The sequence below is a fragment of the Embiotoca jacksoni genome, unplaced genomic scaffold (assembly GCF_022577435.1).
Source record: "Embiotoca jacksoni isolate LCO1_2020_lvr unplaced genomic scaffold, fEmbJac1.0.p SCAF_7, whole genome shotgun sequence".
Classification (NCBI taxonomy): domain Eukaryota; kingdom Metazoa; phylum Chordata; class Actinopteri; family Embiotocidae; genus Embiotoca; species Embiotoca jacksoni.
In genome coordinates, this window is record NW_027185425.1 from 20202819 (window position 1) to 20225691 (window position 22873).

The 22873-nt window shown below is 38.9% G+C and overlaps 1 protein-coding gene across 1 annotated transcript; it reads left to right on the forward strand.

The window, feature by feature from the left end:
- The first annotated feature begins 3754 nt into the window (after positions 1-3754).
- anln (anillin, actin binding protein) lies at positions 3755-19535 on the forward strand. The gene is made up of 23 exons (XM_069175972.1): positions 3755-3903; positions 6376-6526; positions 6622-7056; positions 7571-7878; positions 8858-9197; positions 9711-9901; positions 10004-10111; positions 10219-10330; positions 11002-11336; positions 12194-12336; positions 12441-12582; positions 12669-12804; positions 13218-13400; positions 13602-13728; positions 13952-14000; positions 14414-14467; positions 14839-14871; positions 14996-15014; positions 15276-15388; positions 15844-15930; positions 16045-16152; positions 17917-18089; positions 18186-19535. Exons 1-23 carry the CDS (start codon positions 3886-3888, stop codon positions 18298-18300), a joined length of 3480 nt encoding a protein of 1159 aa, XP_069032073.1. The 5' UTR covers positions 3755-3885; the 3' UTR covers positions 18301-19535.
- The last annotated feature ends 3338 nt before the right edge of the window (positions 19536-22873 follow it).

Consider the following 22873-nt stretch of genomic DNA (forward strand, 5'->3'; position numbering starts at 1 on the left):
TCTATCTATCTATCTATCATCTATCTATCTATCTATCTATCTATCTATCTATCTATCTATCTATCTATCTATCTATTATCTATTATCTATCTATTATCTATCTATCTATCTATCTATCTATCTATCTATCTATCTATCTATCTATCTATCTATCTATCTATCTATCTATCTATCTATCTATCTATCTATCTATCTATCTATCTATCTATCTATCTATCTATCTATCTATCTATCTATCTATCTATCTATCTATCTATCTATCTATCTATCTATCTATCTATCTATCTATCTATCTATCTATCTATCTATCTATCTATCTATCTATCTATCTATCTATCTATCTATCTATCTATCTATCTATCTATCTATCTATCTATCTATCTATCTATCTATCTATCTATCTATCTATCTATCTATCTATCTATCTATCTATCTATCTATCTATCTATCTATCTATCTATCTATCTATCTATCTATCTATCTATCTATCTATCTATCTATCTATCTATCTATCTATCTATCTATCTATCTATCTATCTATCTATCTATCTATCTATCTATCTATCTATCTATCTATCTATCTATCTATCTATCTATCTATCTATCTATCTATCTATCTATCTATCTATCTATCTATCTATCTATCTATCTATCTATCTATCTATCTATCTATCTATCTATCTATCTATCTATCTATCTATCTATCTATCTATCTATCTATCTATCTATCTATCTATCTATCTATCTATCTATCTATCTATCTATCTATCTATCTATCTATCTATCTATCTATCTATCTATCTATCTATCTATCTATCTATCTATCTATCTATCTATCTATCTATCTATCTATCTATCTATCTATCTATCTATCTATCTATCTATCTATCTATCTATCTATCTATCTATCTATCTATCTATCTATCTATCTATCTATCTATCTATCTATCTATCTATCTATCTATCTATCTATCTATCTATCTATCTATCTATCTATCTATCTATCTATCTATCTATCTATCTATCTATCTATCTATCTATCTATCTATCTATCTATCTATCTATCTATCTATCTATCTATCTATCTATCTATCTATCTATCTATCTATCTATCTATCTATCTATCTATCTATCTATCTATCTATCTATCTATCTATCTATCTATCTATCTATCTATCTATCTATCTATCTATCTATCTATCTATCTATCTATCTATCTATCTATCTATCTATCTATCTATCTATCTATCTATCTATCTATCTATCTATCTATCTATCTATCTATCTATCTATCTATCTATCTATCTATCTATCTATCTATCTATCTATCTATCTATCTATCTATCTATCTATCTATCTATCTATCTATCTATCTATCTATCTATCTATCTATCTATCTATCTATCTATCTATCTATCTATCTATCTATCTATCTATCTATCTATCTATCTATCTATCTATCTATCTATCTATCTATCTATCTATCTATCTATCTATCTATCTATCTATCTATCTATCTATCTATCTATCTATCTATCTATCTATCTATCTATCTATCTATCTATCTATCTATCTATCTATCTATCTATCTATCTATCTATCTATCTATCTATCTATCTATCTATCTATCTATCTATCTATCTATCTATCTATCTATCTATCTATCTATCTATCTATCTATCTATCTATCTATCTATCTATCTATCTATCTATCTATCTATCTATCTATCTATCTATCTATCTATCTATCTATCTATCTATCTATCTATCTATCTATCTATCTATCTATCTATCTATCTATCTATCTATCTATCTATCTATCTATCTATCTATCTATCTATCTATCTATCTATCTATCTATCTATCTATCTATCTATCTATCTATCTATCTATCTATCTATCTATCTATCTATCTATCTATCTATCTATCTATCTATCTATCTATCTATCTATCTATCTATCTATCTATCTATCTATCTATCTATCTATCTATCTATCTATCTATCTATCTATCTATCTATCTATCTATCTATCTATCTATCTATCTATCTATCTATCTATCTATCTATCTATCTATCTATCTATCTATCTATCTATCTATCTATCTATCTATCTATCTATCTATCTATCTATCTATCTATCTATCTATCTATCTATCTATCTATCTATCTATCTATCTATCTATCTATCTATCTATCTATCTATCTATCTATCTATCTATCTATCTATCTATCTATCTATCTATCTATCTATCTATCTATCTATCTATCTATCTATCTATCTATCTATCTATCTATCTATCTATCTATCTATCTATCTATCTATCTATCTATCTATCTATCTATCTATCTATCTATCTATCTATCTATCTATCTATCTATCTATCTATCTATCTATCTATCTATCTATCTATCTATCTATCTATCTATCTATCTATCTATCTATCTATCTATCTATCTATCTATCTATCTATCTATCTATCTATCTATCTATCTATCTATCTATCTATCTATCTATCTATCTATCTATCTATCTATCTATCTATCTATCTATCTATCTATCTATCTATCTATCTATCTATCTATCTATCTATCTATCTATCTATCTATCTATCTATCTATCTATCTATCTATCTATCTATCTATCTATCTATCTATCTATCTATCTATCTATCTATCTATCTATCTATCTATCTATCTATCTATCTATCTATCTATCTATCTATCTATCTATCTATCTATCTATCTATCTATCTATCTATCTATCTATCTATCTATCTATCTATCTATCTATCTATCTATCTATCTATCTATCTATCTATCTATCTATCTATCTATCTATCTATCTATCTATCTATCTATCTATCTATCTATCTATCTATCTATCTATCTATCTATTATCTATTATCTATCTATTATCTATCTATCTATCTATCTATCTATCTATCTATCTATCTATCTATCTATATATTATCTATTATCTATCTATCTATCTATCTATCTATCTATCTATCTATCTATCTATCTATCATCTATCTATCTATCTATCTATCTATCTATCTATCATCTATCTATCATCTATCTATCTATCTATCTATCTATCTATCTATCTATCTATCTATCTATCTATCTATTATCTATTATCTATCTATTATCTATCTATCTATCTATCTATCTATCTATCTATCTATCTATCTATCTATCTATCTATCTATCTATCTATATATTATCTATTATCTATTATCTATCTATCTATCTATCTATCTATCTATCTATCTATCTATCTATCTATCTATCTATCTATCTATCATCTATCTATCTATCTATCTATCTATCTATCTATCTATCTATCTATCTATCTATCTATCTATCTATCTATCTATCTATCTGTGCAGGTTTGAACCACTTGTTTTCAGTGTGTCTGTGCAGATTAGTAGCCATCTCGGTCATGGACTATCTCAGAGTAACAGATGTTATTGTACTTGTTTTCATCATTTGCATACAAAGATGACTGATGAATAATAAAAAAGCAGTTCGGTAGAAGGATGTTTATTATAGTCAACGCTTCTTTTTGTAAAGTGACAACCTACTTTCACATACCAGGGTTTTGATTGGTTGACCAAGCGCGAAGCCCGTTTCCTTGATTCTCATTGGTTCTCAGGCGACTCGTTAAGTGTTGGAGTCTGCGCAGTAGGCGCAGCGGTAAGATTCAAATTTGAACAGAAGTTGTTTTGTGTGTCGAGCGAGAAGAGGAGCCGAGGAGAGGAACGCTGAGTGCCGCTCAGCTCGCATTTGTACGCCCTGTTTGTGTACACGTATCAGTGGACAAGACTTTTAAAATCCTAACTTGTAGAAATATTGCCTTCGTTGATATAAACCGTCCAAAATGGATCCGTTTACTGAGGTGAGTCACCGAGCTAACTTTACTTACTCGCTAACGCAAAGTGTTGTCGAAATAGCTGCGTTAACGTCCCGTGCTCATGCTAACATAACTAACGTAACATCGGCTGTTTTTATCATCTTATTTGAAACGTAAGACACAAGCAACGTCTTTGCCTCCATAATACGTTTAAGTAAGCTGACGTTACCGCACAAAAATGTAGTCACGTGTTAATTCGTTGCGTCATCGGTCGCCAGCAACCACAAATCTATCACAAAAAACATGGAGCTCCTCATTTCATCTCGTCAAGTCAGTCATAAATAAGTAGTTGTCTTAATGTTTGAACCGTCCGTAAATAACTTGGCCGGGCTGATAATTGACAAGATCCTGATATGTACTTATATTTACTGTAAGCTTAATGCAGCGAAAAACAGCACAAACTATGAAAGGTGTCAAGTAAAACTTCTTTGGCTCCTTTTAAGGCAAAGTTTCAGCACTGACAATTTACCAGCTCTCGGTCTCTTTTTACACTCCTGCTGTAGTTGGAAGATATAATTAGAAACGAGTCTGGGTTCTTCTTCCTCCAACAAACTGGCCAATAGAGTTGGACATTTGAAACGCGTGAAGGAGTGGCTCAATCCGGAGGAATGCCGTTGAAAGTGATTCCAGTTTTCCACCCTGCCTCTGAAATAGTGCAGGCAGTGTTGGCCTGCTGCTGGTATGTGTTGTGGCTTGCACAGTTAACGTACAGCACAATAAAGCAGGCTGTGAGAGGCTAAGTGGAGGGGAGGTTGCACTGGAAAAAAGAGGAAGGAAAAAAAGGGTGTGCCAGCCAACAGAAGCCTTTTTCATCTCTGGTGGTGAAGGATTGTTTTGTCTGTCTTAGACTCGTATTCTGCTTGTTGAAGTAGTCCATGCTGAGGGAGAGAGAAACTATGTCGTTTTCCTTTTTGCACATACTTTTTTTTTCTTGGATATCCACCATTTATCTGGGAAGATGCACCATATTTGGCATTTTTGTCAGCCACAGACTAATTGCAAGTTTCACAGCAAAAAAAAGAAAGAAAAGTAGATTTATAAGGAGAGCCATGTCTGACGAAAGTGAGGAGTTGCAGTACCAAAATATACACACAATTAGAGTTTATACAAATGTCCCATCCATTTGTAGCTTCCCTTAAAAGTAGTTGTAAAACTTTGGGAATATATTTTTCTCTTTCTCTCTTCCAGCCTTTTGGTTTTGTCGACACAAAAATGTGTTGGCTCACAAACATTTTCATTGAACACCAATTTCAGTGCCACCGTTTCACCTCAATTTGTTTTAAGTCTGGTTGAAAACAAGCGTCTCAACTGTTCCCTTCAAGTTTCAGATTGTGAAAAATATTTAGGATGTACTTGAATTGATTCTGACATCAACAACAAAGAAACATGTTTTTATCAAATTTAGGGTTTGAAAAATTTTGAGTGAGCAGTTTTTATCATTCTCGACAAATTGAAATATTTACCAGCAGCATCCGCGGCATGTCAGGATATCAGTAGTTGTTGGATTAAAAACTCCTATTGAAAAAATACTTGTGTAAGAGGTCAACATTAATGCTAATGCATGTAGCCAAATACGACCACATCAGAAATCAAAAGTATTTATGGTTGCATTGGAGGAGCGCACTTGGAGACAGAGTGAAAAGCCAGCTGTGATGTTTGAATGTGTGGATATCATTTTTCATACTTTCAGTCTGTCCTGGAAAATATTTATTGTTTTGCACTTTTGGTTGCACTTAACTGTTCATATAAAAGTGATAAAAAATAGCTCCTTGAGTCATGTGTCTCTGCACAGCTGGCCAGTCACAGTATGAAGTAGGTGTGAATGTCACATTGTCGGTTTTATGCAGCCCTCCTAATTTTCTGGTCGGTGCAATAACTGAGATGTCGGTACACCCGGCTGATCTGGAAGAAATACCTTCAACGACTAATGGAGAAAATGTGTCACCTTTTCATGAGAGAAGTTGAATGGGAGATTATGGAGCCAGAGCCTTTTTGGAGATGACCCCGAGTGGCCTTTGGCAGTATTGCACTTTATGACACTTGTGTATTGGCTTCACTTGTCAGACCCAGAAGTCTATTGTTGAAGAACTGCCTTTAACACTTGGCCTTAGTGGCAATCTAGCAGGTTCAGTCCTTCAGTTATTACTGTTGATGTAGCTGAAGAGCAGATATCCTGTATTACTGTAACTGTATAACTTGAATAAAAAGCCTCCTGCTGTGCACATGTGGTCGTAGCAATACAATGCAATCTAAAATATTAGCCTAGCTATGCATTTGTGCTCCTTCTAATATGACATGTTTAGACTGTCGTTTCTAAGTCTTTACTTTGTGGTTTTGTTGGATTCTGCTGTACCTGATACAGTAAACCACTCTGATGTGATGTTTTTATTTTGGTCCATCTTCAATATGTGTACTGCAGTCATCGTAGTAACAAATCAACTCTGTTTGTCAAACAAGAAACTGTTGGAGCGGACCCGAGCTCGAAGAGAAAACCTGCAGAAGAAAATGGCCGAGAGACCAAATGCAGCAAACAGGCAGATGGTCAAAAGGCCCAGAGAGCCACTGGTTGACACCAACAGTGTGATCAGTGAGTCTGTTATGGATAAAGGTATGACCACGTTTGTTGAATTGCTGTCCTGTCAGTTTAGCCACCGAGTTGCAGCCCCTTGTAGTTGCTTATATTTCTCCATCACTTTCTTTCAGTTCCACAGGTATCCTCCAAGCCTTGCCCCTCAAAGCGCAGGTGCTCTGGGGAAACCGTCCAGCCCTCCACCGGCGAGGAAAACCAGGAGCCAATGGTGATACAAGTTGTGGCTCCTATGCTCTCAGATCCTCCCACAGACAAGAAACCCCCGGTGGGCCCTGCCAGCGTCCGACTTTCCTCCTCCAAGGAAAAGACTTCCACCGCGCCTGATGTCCAGTTTCAGCCAAAGCAGCTGAAAGCTGATCAACCAGAGCCGGAGAAGGTGTGTGTCCCTCCTGCTGCTGATCCTCTCAGCAGTAGGAAAGCACATATGGAAGCTGCCAGTTCAGCCCTGCAGAGCAACAAGGAAGACTTGGTTGAAGGTCCGTCTCTATCTGCTGATGGCATGAAATCACGCCTGCAGAAGCTCGCGGAGCAGAGAAAGTGTTGGGATGGTATGTGAATTGTGTGCTTAGATTGTCAAATGAAAATATTTTAAATTGCTTTTTAATGTTCAACGTGGAACCAAATAGGGAACCAAAATAACAAAACACAGTTTTAGCATCTACGATATCCGACTGACAAGGATTTAAATGCAATACAACTAACAGTAACAGGATTTTTGTTATAAATGTTTCCTAAATGCTGTAAAAGTCAGTATCTTTTTAAGCTCGGTCCCAGTATACAGTTGTTGGGTCAATTTGTATGTATTAGGTCGTTAATAAAAATAACTGGGGGAGCGTGTGGTGATCTACCAGTCACACCATCGCTGGTATCGTAGCCAGAAAGAGTCAGATGTCAAAGGAAGAAACGGATGATGTGCTGGAAGGAAAATGTTCCCACTTTCCACCTCAGCTTTTCTCTGTACTTTTAATTAGATTTTTGCATTGCAGGTTTCCTGATTTCACAGGATTAGGGGACTGTGGCATAGTTTGTCTGACCAAATGATACATGTTCCGACTTTTACAGGCACTTCTGGTGCAGTTGAGGACTGCACTCCTCTGTCCTCGATGAAGACACGAGACGTCCCACCTGCCGTCCCCACGTTTTCCTCAGAAACTCCAGTAGGGAGGAGAGGCAGACTGGCTAATCTGGCTGCCACCATCGGATCCTGGGAAGACGATCTTAACCATGCTAACATCCCAAAGGAGAAGCCTGCTACCACATCTGGCCCCAAATATACTGCCAGAGATGCCACAGTGACTTCCAGTAGTAAACTGAGTGCTACAGCGACAACTTCAACTGCAAACAGCAAGTCCACGTCCAACTCTAATCAGGTAGGTTTACTAAGTTTTGTCTTCTTCTACAGCAGAATGGTTTGTATCGCTGTACAATCTTTTCTTCAGGCTTATTCAACCTGCAAGACAAATATGGCCCTTGGCATTTTTGTCTATGGCCTGCAAGAGGTTGCCCTCATGATAAATAAGTCCAAGGTATGAATCGGGGAGATAATTTAATACCGACAAATCCGGATGGAACTCTCCAACATACTGAAGGCGTGGAGGTATACGTGATTACTTTTAAAGACGTAATGAAGCATTTTTTCAACGAGCTGTTAAGCATACTAACAAATTTATCCACGGATGTATGATCAGTCTATAGTTTTGAATCACCTAATTAATGCTAACTTGTGAAAATGTATAGCCTAAAGCTTTTTTTTTTTTTTTTAAATTTAAATTTTTAATAGGCCAATTTACTGTTAGTCTGGATACTGTTTTGCTGTTTTCACTTAAAAAAAATAAAAAATAATAATAATAATGGTTATTGACATAAGGTGATATAAGCACCTTCTGTCTGCTTGGAATTGTTTTTGATAATCTCATGAACAGAGTCTTAGTTAATCTGATTGATACTGTTTCACTATCTTCATCTAATTATGTCTGTGGATATGGAGCTGTTAATAAAACACCTCGTATCTCCTTGGTGTTTTCGATGTAATGTTTTGCACTTTTCTATCAAGTCTTGTAACTACAGCCTGACAATTGTTTTGTATGAACTTGCTTCTGTCTGGAATGGATCAAATTAAAGGATCTGCATCACTAGTTTATTCCTTGTGGGAATATATCTGTTCACATTACAGGGCAAGAGTTATTTTTCGCCAATAATTGACAAAATATTCTGTGTGGCTCTCGAGACCAACGATGTTTTCATATCTTGCTGTTGATGTTTACTAGCCAGCCACCAGGGAACCCCAATTAGTGATATTTTGAATATTCTTTATGAATAAATGGACGTGCTATTTCTGTGTCTTTTCAGCAGGCTGTTTATTCTCCAGTAAAGTCCAGCCGAGTGTTTCTCCCGAGCCCTCAGAAGGCTGACATCCCTGCATCAAAACCTACACCTCAGTCAGTGACGAGTGTTCAGAAGATCTCAGAGGGGAAGATCTCCATCCAGGAAACAGCCCTCCAAGCCAATCCCCAGAAGGCCGGTTCCTCCTGCTCCTCCTCATCATCAGTGCCTCAAAGTCCCCTCAGGAAGCAGCCCCTCTCCAAGGGTCTCAACCTCACTTCCAGCCCCCAAAAGCCAGAGCTTCGTGCCAAGCCCACCATTGCTGGCCCATCGGTGCCCCAGGGAAAGGCCACGACTGGAACTCCTGGTAAGTCAGGTTGCAGTTCATTTTTCAGTTATTTTACAAAACTGGATATCTAGTAGTAATTTCATGATAGTTTATCGAAGTTTTTTTTTTTTTTTTTTTTTTTTTTTTTTTTTTTTTTTTTTTTAAGTAAATGTGGCAAAACTATCAGTAGATAATGTGCCGAGCTGTGCATTTTTTGAAAAAAGTAGTATTTTGTATCGAATGCTTTATATTAGTGAAGAAACAACAGAGAAAATTGATCCACCCAAAAACACAGGGAACTGAACATCTTGTACACAACTGCATGATGGGGAAGGAAAAAAAAAGCCCCATGTTTTAATTTATTTGCAATAAAAGCGTTCCTACATTGCAGCTTTGTTCATCAATGATCCTTAATATTGTTTAAATACAACCGTTTATTTTTTTAGACATATAAACAAAGTGGTACTGCTACATATATATGTTAAGTGTACAATGTTGAACTCATTTCCCTCCAAATGAAAAAGTATATTTTCTCTCCTCTGTTCTGAACAGTCGTAAAATCTTTCCTGGGGCGTTTTGAAGAGCGATGCCAGCAGCGCAACAACCAAAGTTCCCCCGCTGGAGTCACCACGCAGGCCAAGACTCCCACCGGAACACCAAACACCAAACTGGTACAGGACAGACTCCGAGCCGCCCAGGCTGCCAACACAACCACTGCTGGTCTCACTCAGAGACAGAAGCTGGTAGGTTCATGTTACAGATGCTGTAGTGTGTCCTCTTATTGTTGTGGTCCTTTTAACATCAAAATAGCAAAATCAGATTAACAGAAATCTCCCTCATTTCAGGAGCGAGAGTCTGAGCTGGCTCAAATTCGCAGCCGCTTCCAAAAAGGGATCAGTATGTGGAAAAACAAAGAGGAGGGGGAAGAAACTAAGACAAACACAGACGATAAGGTTCAACAACAACCATTTAACACACAAATGACAAAGTGATGTCACAATATATAGTCCCGTTTCCCATCATATACTAGATTGTAATGAACAAATAATCTGCTTTTTAGGAACAGCATGAGAAGCCTGTGGAGTGTGAGGAAGCGTCATGTGAGCCGAAGGATGAACCTTCAGCCTTGTCTGATGAGAGAGCTGATAAACTCACCAAATACACTCCTCCAGGTACGCCGTGATATTCACAACCAGCAGGCCTTCCTTACTGCATGATTTACATCTTGGTCATAACTTGCCATTTTCAGCGTGTAGATGGCTGCTTTAAGGTTGTTGTAGTTGTTTCCTGTTGCCATGATGATTTTGCAAACAGTAAATCACAGATAGTGGAAAGAGATGAAAATGCCGACTGAAGTAGTGAAAAGCAGGTTCATGCCAATATTCTACATGTGATTTAGCTGAAAGGTTTGGACAGGCTGACTAACCAAACTCAGTCCTTCTAAATCAGAGTTTACAGTCTACCTAAACATGTACTGAAGTCTATATATCCACCTGTACAAAGCATATTTCAGCATCTTTTAAATAACCCACTACCAATAAGCCTGTCGTAGCTACATTAGGAGCAGGTCCTCCTCCACAGAGCCCATCCTGTTTGAGTGACCCGTTTAACTCAACCCAAAGACGGTGAACCTTTTGCGTTCTTGGTGGACACCGTGGATTATCTTTGTTCAGAAGTATCTGGAACCTCACCATTAAATTTATTCCGGACACTTGTTTGTAGTTTCCACCATTGTGTGACAATGTAATTGCCAATATGAGCTTTAGTTGTGATGTCCACATGAAATCCTTGAATGTCAAAGTAGTAAAAGACAACGGCTCATAACACTGATTATGTCAAGCAGCAGGTCATGGGTTGATGGTCTCCCCTCCGGCCTCAACGTCCAGCCCCCTGAGGGAGGTCGCCCATCCTGTACAAAAGATGACTAATGACGACAAAGAAAAGGAGGTTGTCAAGGAGACGGAAATGAACGTGGACCTGTCCATCAACTCTGCAGTCATCAACGAGCTGTTCGATGGAGTTCTGGAGCAGAGTGAAGCTCTGAATGATGATGATGAGGAGGAGGAGGAAGATCAGGACGGGGAGGAAGATGCTTTGAATATCTCCTCCATGTCCCTCCTCACTCCGCTGGCAGAGACTGTGGCTGCCGTGGTGAACAGTCCAGACAGGAGAATGATGGTAGGCTGACATCACGCTTCTTTTAGGGAAGGTTCATGATTTTCAAATTGGAATGAAATCATAAAAGGGTCGAACTGTTTATGCAACTATTGCCTCGTCTTAAAAAAATATATATTTTCCCTTGTTTTTTTACCAGCAGTTTGTCAACTGCCATTTAATAACAAAAGAAGAACATTTAACTCCTAGAGATTGTTTAAAACATCCACAGTCAATCCACACAGCCTCCCCCTGCAGTCACTTCCTCTACCCGTCTAACCTGCCGTCACCACGCTCACTGACAGATGATTTTTACTGAACCAAAATAGTTTTCATGTTGCTCCATGGGGAAAGAATCTACAGTTTTTGCATTGATTGATTGATTGATCTTTTCTTCCCTCTACCCTGCCACGAATCAAACAGGAGAGGTCACAGACTGCAGCCTTGGTTCCATATCGTACTTCAAATGGCCAGAAAAATCCTCTGTTGATCCATTACTCTAGAAATTAGCAAATAATCATGATAAAAACATACAATAGAAATTGATTACTGTGGAATTCTGTAAACTTAGTTACTACGAAGTGTCTCAAATGTGTGGTGCTGTCGGATGAGCTGCTCCAGTACAAACAGGAGAAACACTGCTTCAGCTGTCAAAGGGCTCGCTGTGTGAAACTCCTTCAACATATACATGCGGTGCGATGTAAACCGTTCCAGGTATCATCTAGCGTATCATCAGTACCACCGCTCCACACGGTCGGTCTGTCCACAGATCAACCATCACTGGCTTTGTCACCAGACCAAATCTGTTTGATGCAAACGACAGACTTGAAACGCAGCGATGAACTGCTTAACGACGACCTTTTCTTCATGTCTTTGTGCAGACGTCAACTCCGGCCAGCTCCTTCATTGTGAAGAACAACACTCCAGATCCCAAACCTAGCAAGTTCCAGAGAGCCAACATTTTACGGACCTCTTCCTCAGTTAGTGTGGAGGCCTCGGACGAGGACCACAAACTGCTCTATAGGTAAGTGCTCCTATGTAGCACGCAAATGCACTGAAGTCCCCTGTTCTTAATGTCTCATTGGATGTACGGTGTAATATGAAGCTGTCTGTTGTTGCGTGCGTCAGCGTCGACGCATACAGATCCACCAGGGTGAAGGAGACGGAGAGACCAAATGTCAAGCAGGTTATTGTGAGAAATAAGGATGTTTCTCAAAGAGCAGAGGAGCCAGCAGGATCCAGTCTCTTCAGCGTCAAACAGAAGATGAAGGTTTGGAATAAAAACATTTCCTTTACATTTATACCAGAGTCGTTGCCCGTCTGGAAAGTGTCAGTAAAGTGTTTCTCTGTTTGTAGTTTCTGAGCGGTGAGCTGAACCTCCAGCAGACGGTTATCCATCAGGCCAGCCAGGCGCTCAACTGCTGCACAGACGAAGAACACGGCAAAGGATCTCCGGTGGAGGCGGAGGCAGAGAGGCTGCTGCTGGTGGCAAGTGAGTTCATCCACACTTCTTAAAGCTTTAACAAATATTATTATTATTATAATATTAATATTTCCTGCTGATGCCTTACTGTCATTTTTGTTGTTGTTATTATTGTAATTAAACATATTGTTTTCTTTTTTCTTTGTTTGGTCTTATAATCAACAAAAATTGTATCACCAACACGCAGCAATTTGAAAGTGAAGAATGAATCATCTTATAAGATTTGAGATCACAAATATAATAGATGCTAGAGCTTAAAGTGCTAATCCGTTCAAGATGTTTGTTTAGGCTGTTTAAGTTGAGTTACAGACGTCTACCGTGTACAAACACTGAAGCCTCAATACAACCTCACTCTCGGGGATTTGGCGACTCCTTGTGGTAGCATCAAGGACTTGACTCTCTTACCTTTTTAACATCCTTAGCGGAGAGGAGGGAAGCGTTGAAGGCAGAGTTGGACCATCTGAAAGGAGACCCAACAGGACAGAAGAAGGCTCCTTCAGTTTCAGAGCCTCCTGGCATGTCAGCCTCCAAAGGCTCCGTCACCCTGCAGGAGCTCCGCCTGCCGCTCAAGGCCGACTTTGTCTGCTCCACTGCCAACAAACCAGGTAGAAGCGCAGTTTACAATTTAAATAGCACCATGTTTAATGTTTTGTCAGTAATGCAAATCATTTTATTCTTCTTGTTGTGCTTTCAATAGACTGCTATTGGTTTTCAAACCGATAAAACAAGTGTTTGTAATGGAGACTTTCCTCTGAATTTATTTCCCTCATGTTGCCTGATATCATTCTGTCCTTCGATTATTTCAGAGTCAACCAAACATTCCTTCTTCATCATGATTCGAGCTGGAGCAGAGCACACTGTGGCCACTCCGTTAGCCAGCACACACCGTGGCCTGAGTGGAGACACCCTCACCTTCCCCACCAAGTTCACCTTGTAAGTCAAACACCGTCGGTACCAAAGGACCCGCTGTTGTTTCTGATCCCGTCCCTGTTGTCCTGCTCAGTCGGGATGTTTCATCTGGTTTGTTAAATCTACATCCTCATTTAAATGTGCCCGTTCCATTTAGTCTTGCTTTCAATAACTCGAGTAACTCTTGTTTCTAATGATCATTTAATTTGAATGGTGAACTTGACAAGAAATACTTCTTCAATTTCAGATCTGACGTCTCCAGTAACTTTGAAGTTGATATAGAGGTGTACTGTTTGGTAAGTGTCCCATAATGGTGTCGTAACAGGGCAGAAATAGTGTTGCTGCATTCATATCTGAGCCACCGTGGCAAAAACATACATCTTTAGCTCACGTAAACCATCCTTCAGAATCGAATTTTAAACTGTAATTTCTGTGGAAAGATGCTGATTTCATCATCTAATTTTTGGTGGATTGTAAATCAATGTAGAAATACTGAAATCGGATGTTTTTGCTATTGAGGTTGCATTTGAATTAAACAATTTACATTTTCAAACAATTTTTTTTTTTTTTTTTTTTTTTTTTTTTTTTAAAGGGACAACCTTAATGTTTACTGACTTGTAAAATATTTCTTGTTTGAATGTTAAATCTTTCTTTTTCATGTTGGATTGGTATCGACAAACTCTGACTGATTCACATCGATCTCTTTTAGGTTCAGAAACGGGAGGATTGCAGTGAGAAGAAGAAGAAACCCAGCAAGTCAAAGGTAAATCCACACGTTTATTATTTTCACCAAATATAAAACACATTGTCAGTAAATGATGGGCCGTGCTTAAAGCGTGTGTGTGTGTGTCCAGATAATGTGGAGACAGGTTCATGAGGTCAACTGTTTGTGTATGTCGGTATGAGCAGTTTTTGTATCCGCACCTCGGTGGTGGGTGAGCACTGTGGCAGGCCGGCGGCAAACATCTCTACTGCAACCGTTTCTCTGCACAAGTTCGGGTGTTCGTATCATCGAGTGAAGAAGAATGTTTACTGACGAGCAACACGTGTCCTCCGGGTTTATTGTGTTCTCACCTGCCCATTACCTTTTAAAGCAAACATTAAAATGGTTTATTTTTGCTTCTATATTTCAAGGCTATCACTCCAAAGAGATTCCTCGCTATCAGTGTAAGTATTTTAAAATTGTTTTCTTTTGCCCAATCAAACCTTTTTTCCTGAGAAATTCATGACAAAAGGAACTCGTTCTGTCAGAAACTTGTTTATTCATTTGTTCTTTTATCTTCTCTTCCAGAAAAGTGCACAGACACCAGGTATGTTACACTTTAGAGTCAATCTATATGATTTAGTGCTTTTAACAAGGACTATCAAAACTGAAGCAGCAGACTCCTTCTTGATTTTTATTCACTAGCAAACTTGCCAATAGTTTTGCATTAAATATAGTGACTCCTTTACCCGGCAACCTCAGGGTCTTTTTCTCAGACTTGACAATCATCCAGCTGTTCTCGGGCTGATTTGTACTGCTTGATGTGTAAAGATTATTTCTCTATATATTTCATTCTCTCTTCCTGTAGTTTTGGCCAGTCCAGGAGGACCCAATGCCGTTCGCACCAGTAACTTCGTCCTGGTCGGATCACACAAACTCACTCTGCTCTCTGTTGGGAAGAACAAGTTTTCTTTGGAGAAGGTACAGAAACCATTAATGCCAGATACTCCTTTCAGGTTGTTGTTTTTTTTCAAATTCTCACTTCGAGGTCTTCTACATTTGATATGTGGCTGGCCGTTGAAGATATAACATCCTTGACAATAAATGTCTTGCTTGTTTGTATGTGCAGACGCTTTCGAGACTGATGTTTTTCTTTTAGATCAAATATGAAGGAAGTGAAAGAGAAGTGCTCTGTTGCATGTTTCCTGACAAGGTTACTACTTACCCTGTTGTCTTTCTTTGGTTGTGTTTGTGTGGGAATGGGTGAGACAGTGTTGAAGTGATCACAGATCTGTTTTCACGTGGGAACTCTTTTGTGCCTTTCAGCAACCAGATTTTTGCTTTGTAACCGTTTATGATGTATCTTGTTTACTTTAATATTTCTGAAACGACTGATGTCCGACCTGTTCATTAACTGACTGTACTTGGGATTCAAGGTACCCTTCTTGTGTCCTCTGGAGGGCCACGTCTATCTCAAGATGCAGTGTGAAGTGGGCTCGAAGGTGGAGGAGAAGGGCTTCCTGGTGAGTGCATGTCGATCAAAACACCACCACAGATGAACTAATGCAGAGGCAGGCCCTGATTTGCTGATGATATATTTTTGAAAGTGTTATGGACTTGTTTTTGTTTCACCATAGACGATGTTTGAAGATGTAAGTGGATTTGGAGCTTGGCACAGAAGATGGTGTGTGCTCTCAGGATACTGCATCTCCTACTGGACCTACCCAGATGATGAAAAGCGGAAGGTAACCTTAACAAAGCTGTCGCCATACAGTTGCCTTGTTCATTCAGTTATGGGCTGACGGTTCTTGCATGTGTGGATATTAGATTTTGTTTGTAATATTACTCGATGCTGAAAGATATTTATATGTAGCATGTTTGCCTTAAATGGGACCGTTTAGACTCCATGAGGGTATTTTTCCAGTCAGTGGTAGTTGCTTGGAGTCTTGTCATGATCAGATGTGAGTAGTCGGCTGCTGCTGAGATGGTGCAAGGATTTACTTTTCAGGTAAAGTTGTTTACCTTGTTGACATGTTGGTGAGCTGGTCACAAACCTGACAGTATAAAGGCCAGTTCACCCTGTGACTGTAGGTTCTGTTTGGACCTGCAGTCGAACTGATCCGCTGTCCAAATCATGCAGAATCTCCTCGTGTTTCTTTAAGATTCTGGTGGTTTCAATGTAAATCAGAGTTGTTGTTTTTTGGGGTTTTTTTTATGACTGAGCCTTTATATAGATTTATTCTACTGCCAGGAGTGCAAAAAAGTTTAACATTTTAATGTAATATTGAACATTTAACAAAAATAACTCGATGTGGATTATTTTCTTCTTTTACTTGCTGCTCTGCAAGCATGCAATGTCACAGCAACACATTTTTGTCTGTCTTTCTCGTAGCACTACACCTCACAGAAGCAGTTGTTTAAGGTTATACTCCCTCTTGTGGTAGGAAACATGAAATAAGTCTCGTCTTCATCTGGATCATTTGGAGCACAGTGGCATATGCAGCTCTTCGGAGTCATTTTGTATACATTCATCATTTTTTATTGTCCTGTTAATGAGGGGTTGTTACACTTGTATATTAGATGAACCAGTCACAACCCAGTAGTAACAGCTGATGGATTGATTGATTAGACCGGGCTCATGTTGAAAACAGCTTTTATTGTCCTGCTTAAAAACATGCAGCTGGCCGCTTCGCTCCGATCAACAGTGTTCTACCTCTTTACCCGAAAAATAGGTTTCTGGGTTTTAGCTGTATGTTTAATATAATATTCCTGCTGAATGATTAAATGTGCTACGATGAGTTTGAATGTTTTTGGCTGAATGTGATCTCAGGATGCTGCTGTATACCTCTGGACAGGTATTAACTGAGAGACTACAGTGGACTCGTCAATGAATGCCAGAGTTTCAGTTCCACTGGCAGCCACACATTAATAATCCATAAGAGAAGCACCACTATGTCTGACAGCTGAGGAGGTGTTTGGCCCAACGAGCTGTTTTCTTTAGCTTCTCCACACTTTCAATCAGTTTTGATAGAATCAGATTTTTTTATTTCATCAACCCAAAGAACATTTTTACAAAAATCTTCTTTATCTTTTCAAATTTTTTTTAATTTTTTTTTGTGAACTGTAGCATAACCTGTTTTTCGGTCTTACCAGGAGGTTGATTCACTGCTGTTGATTTGAATGTGTCTGATGGACCTTTGCTGTGTTTGAGCCTCATTCGTATCCTCCGCTCTCGTGGACACCTCTTTACTTCATCGTGACAAACACCTCCATCTCCGTCTCGATGGCAACTGTCCATTAACTCTGCGATTAGCGTGAGCAGGTTGGTTGTGGGCGACCTTTGTACCGAGCAGGACCGCAGCGACGTTGTGCATCTCTCACTGGGTTTAAAAGGGAATGTGATATTTTTCAGTGGCGTGTGAAGTGAAAAAAAGAGACACAACTGTCTTTCTATATCGAGATTAGCTGATAAAGACACCGACCGTCCTGACATGTTCTTCTTCTGTTAGAATCCCATCGGTCGCATCAACCTGGCGAACTGCACCAGTAAGACGGTGGCACCGGCCAACAGAGAGTTTTGTGCCCGACCAAACACATTTGAGCTCATCACAGTCCGACCTCAGAGAGAAAATGACAAAGAGACACTCGTCAGTCAGTGCAAGAACACCATGTGTGTCACCAAGTAAGTTTCTACCGCTTATACTTGCGCATATTAATACACGTACACGCCCTGCGCACCTGTTAAAGGTTGTTCTGCATCGCTCGTTTTTCTGTGCAGAAACTGGCTGAGTGCCGACACGAAGGACGAGAGGAATCTGTGGATGAAGAAACTGAACCAGATTGTGGTTGACCTGCGGATGTGGCAACCAGAAGCCTCTTCCATGCAGCTGTAATCCCCCTGCTCTCCGGCTATCTTTTCAGTGACACATGCAATTACTAAGTGCAATACAGGATCACAATTGTTAGACATTTTTACTTGTGGATATTCGACAGGAGATGAGTGACCAAACCCGTAAGTTACAGATCAGAGGACGTGAATAAAGCCATACATACGAGACATTTCAGGACAGTATTTTGTGCAGGAGTTTGGGTTTGGCACTATTTTATACATTTCTAACCTGGGTTGATACTCCTATATTTTTGAGTTTTGTCGAGTTGCCACCTTTTTATGTCAATACCAATATTTAATGTGCATGACGAACAACGCTAGTCTTGAAATAAGTTGCTTTCAGTGCTGAAATCAATATATAAATGGTGTTGAAGATGTATACTATATTGAAGCACCACACTTTTATCACATTTTATCCTGCATGAGAGTACTGAACAGCACTGACTCTTCTGGTAAGTTTGTACTTTGTGTGTTAGCTTTTATAATTTGTGGCAAGACTTTTAGATTCTTTAAGGCCGTGCGTGGAATTTTCAGACCATTTCTGCCATATTTTGTTATATTTGCAATGTTTTGTCTTTGTTTTTGTAAATGTTTTAGTGTGGAAGGTTTGGGTTGATTGGGGAAAAGTCTGTCACATATTCTGCACTTGATTGTGACCAATGCCAATTTAAAACCAGTACTGTTACTCCATTGTGAAAATCTGACAACTACACTATTTATTTTCTTGTTGCATGCATGCATATGCATAACATGACCGTTCAATATCTTGTAAACACATGGCTCATCGACACAAAGGAAGCCGTTTTGTTGGGTGTCTCTGGCTCTGATGTGTTGTACCTGCTTCATGCTTCAGAGCCTTGAAAAGAAGTCGGCCTGCTGTTATATCATCTGAAATATATGATGTTACAGCAGATGGAAAACAATTTAGACCACATATTTGGCCACGTAATGCCCCCCTCGTTATGTCTACAGAGTGTGTAACAGACTTTAGGTGTTGGTGACTGTCTTTTAATTTGTCTACATTTTTTAATCTTGCTGCCAATGATTACAAATTGAAAAAACCCTCCAGAAAATGTCCTGTTGTTTTGTTATTTTCATCATGAGTGGGCGGGAAATATACCAGTGCTGTAATCAGCTCAAACAGACCAAAATGACCAAGGTTACGGAGTCTTTCTTTAAAAAAATAATTTGAATGTAACATTAAAAGGAATCGAGAATTGTTTTGAGAACTGTTATCTATTTAAATGTCATGCTATGCTACTATTTACTATAAAATGAAGGTATAGATTTCTGCCTTTGTTTATTGTTAACTATAAAGCTAAAGAGCCTTCAAAACCCTGTGAATCACAAAAAAGACGTTATTAGTCAGGTGTTCCTGGACCTGTCCTGCATTTTAAAGTTAAAGTGGCCACGCTCCTGTTGGTGTGCTGCTTGTGATGAGAAGTTGGCCTTCGCTCATAACCTCAACCCTGGTGGCAGTGCTCTGGGGAACATGTGATGGTGTACGACCCTCTTTAAATGTAGTGCAGATGGTTTGTGAGCAGGTCTATTTCTAAACAAATCACACAACAGAAAGGAGTTTAGATGAAGATCTACAACTGTTAAAAACTACAATGCAGCCTGTTTTTAAAGCTGCAACTCAAAATGAACAGTATTGGATAGTTTACTAACAAATTCACATCAGGCTAAGTTAAGAAACTTTTAACAGAGCGGTGTTGGACCATGTTTCTGCTGCACCGACGTACCGATGACCCTGCAGGCTCTAAAGATGATGCAGTAAAAGGTGATTTCTGTTTGTTAAATCTTTATTAGCCTGCAGCCCACTATGACTGGATAATGTGAATCTTAACGGCATTCACGAGTCCCCATTTAGTTCGTTTAATGCACACAATGAAAATACAGATGCATGTGTTCTACATTATTCAGCTAATTGACAGGTGGCAGTTAATCACCAAAATTACTGCAATGTGTCAGAAATGTATTGTTTTAATATGCAGTTATGTCACATTATAGCCAAACAGACTGTTGGTACCTGAAATACCTACAGAGGGGGATTCAGACACTCTTCCCTCTGGACCTCCTGCCTTCAATATGCTATAAGGATCAGGGGTATCGTTGAACATCATCTGAAACCCCTTCTTAATCAGAAGACACCTTTTTTACAGAAGACATTGGGACTTGACACAGTTGGTAATGTGCAGGTGTCATAATTATGGCTCAGTTCCAGACAAATGGACGGATAGATGGGTGGATCGAAAAGACAAAGAAATACAATAAACAAGTCAAATTTGAACCCATCAATAAATAAGTAGATAAATAAAATAAAATGTACATATGAGATTATTATTGCACTAAGTAAAACACAGTTCCTTAATACCCTGGAGGTCCTGACAGCTAATGCACAGTTCAACAGAATGTGAAGAGAGCAGCACAGTACACACTACTGCCACGACGACCTTCTTTTCTAACCAGCCCGGTGTCCTTGTCAGCCATGCTGCCACCCCAGCAGACTGCAGCATAAAGAAGGACACTGGTAGAATATATACAGTATTTAACTGCAGACATCAAAGGACCCAAGTCTGCTCAAGGAAAACAGCTTCTCAGCCCCTTTTCTGTAGATGGCATCTGTGTTCAGTGACCAGTCCAGTTTGTTATCCAGATGCACAAGTATTTGCAGGTCTGTACTGCCTCAAAGTTCTCCCCTCAGATGGTGATTGGCTGAAGGGGGCTGAGACCTGCTAAAATCCACAATCGTCTCCTTCGTCTTTGAGCTGTTCAGAAGGAGACACTTTTTGTCTCTCCAGTCAGTGAAGGCCCTCGTCAGGCCCCCGTGTTCCCCTTCATGCCCACTCTTAATACACGCCGCAATAGCAGTGTCATCAGAACATGTCTGGGTGTGGCAGGACTCTGAGTCGTACTTAAAGTCGGGAACAGGAATGGTGCTAGGACAGTTTCCTGAGGACTCGGAGCCCCAGCGCTGCTTACTAATGACCCACAGACACGGCTCACCTGCCTGACAAACTGGTCGTCCTGTCAGGTCTGAGATCCAGGAAGTGAAGGACGGATCCGCACCCATCTATTCAAGTATGTCTTCAAGTATGGAGGGCTGAAAGGTGACAACGTGTCCCAGAGAGCAATGACCGAATACTTTTGCCTTCACACAGGTGGAGGAGACACATCTGGAGGAGCATCTGCCTGAGATGAGAATTTCTAATCACATCATAATACCATTGTTTGCTGTTGTTGTTGCACTCTCTTCTGTATGGAGAAGTAACTGGAGAGGTTGTGTAGAGTTGTGTATGTCCTGTGGGTGACTTACCTCGGGGTTTCTTTGACAGGTTTACATTTGAGGATCGGCGGAGGGAGAAGTTACAAGCTGTGGTACAACTATCTCCAAGAGCACTGCAGCCTATGTTGTGTTTATGGTTGAGATCATATTACAGAATCATGCAAGAGCTCGGTAGATGTGAACAGATTATTATATGGATCTGTCAGTGGCCACTGTTCAGATAATGGAACTATCTGGTCTGATAAATGCATCCAATTTAAGCTTCACAAAAGGACATTGAAGCCATGGAAATCTTTCTGATTGAAATATGTGATTTTTCGGGAGTTTATTTGCAAACAGCGGGATAATAAAGAACCAGAAAAGATTAAATAGAAGGGAACTGAAGTTTATTAAACATACTAATAATAGAAAATTGGTGAAACTTCACTTCAAACTGAAATGTTTCAGGTTTGTTACAACAGTGTTAAAGAGGTGAAGACACGGCAATGTTAAATACTGTTTTATGTGTTTCAACCTAAAAAAAATTGTGAACAAGTTGCGTTCAAAGACAATTCAAAATGTTATCTTGATTACATGTGGCCTGTTGGGTAAAGCCTTGTGCTGGTTTGTTAGTTAGATGTGTCCATTTATTTAACATCTTAGGTAGTTGATTGAAATCATTGCAGCTTATTGAAATGGTGTGTTGTGTAAACTTTAGTCTTGTTTAATTTAAATATGTTCATTTAATTAACTTTTGTGGTTCTTTGAACTTAAACATCCGTTTTAACACAACTAATGTGACCTCTTGTGTAAAGTTTTTGTTGTTTATTTCTTTAGTTTGAAGAGTCAGTTCCTCTCTGAACATGAACAAGCTAAAGTTGCTCCTCTCAGAGCAACCAGTTGGTACAAAGACAACAGATGAGGCGGCTCTCGGTTGCTTTGTAAGATTATAAGTAAGCAGGGAACTGACTTCAATGATAATCTTCACTATAATAAAAAGTAACAACTTACCTTAACTTCAAATAAATTAAAATACTAAAGTTTCCATCAACATAACATCACAAGTCGGTCCAGTTTCCATATTAACTGCTGAGGGATAATGGAGTTGAATGCTGAACTAAAGTCTACGAACAACATTCTCACGTAGGAGTCACTGGTGTCCAGGTGGGCGAGGGCTGAGTGGAGGAGGGAGGACACGGCATCCTCGGTGGACCGGTTGGCTCCATATGCACATGGATATGGTCCAGAGATGGAGGGAGGGGGGGTTTTATTTGCTGCATGACTCGTCTTTCAAAGCACTTCATGATGG

Bases quoted from the DNA above. Each gene is read 5' to 3' on its own strand.
- anln (XM_069175972.1), top strand. The intron at 10,112-10,218 runs GTTCAACAACAA...TCTGCTTTTTAG, and splicing joins AGACAAACACAGACGATAAG to GAACAGCATGAGAAGCCTGT. The intron at 14,468-14,838 runs GTAAATCCACAC...CTATATTTCAAG, and splicing joins AGAAACCCAGCAAGTCAAAG to GCTATCACTCCAAAGAGATT.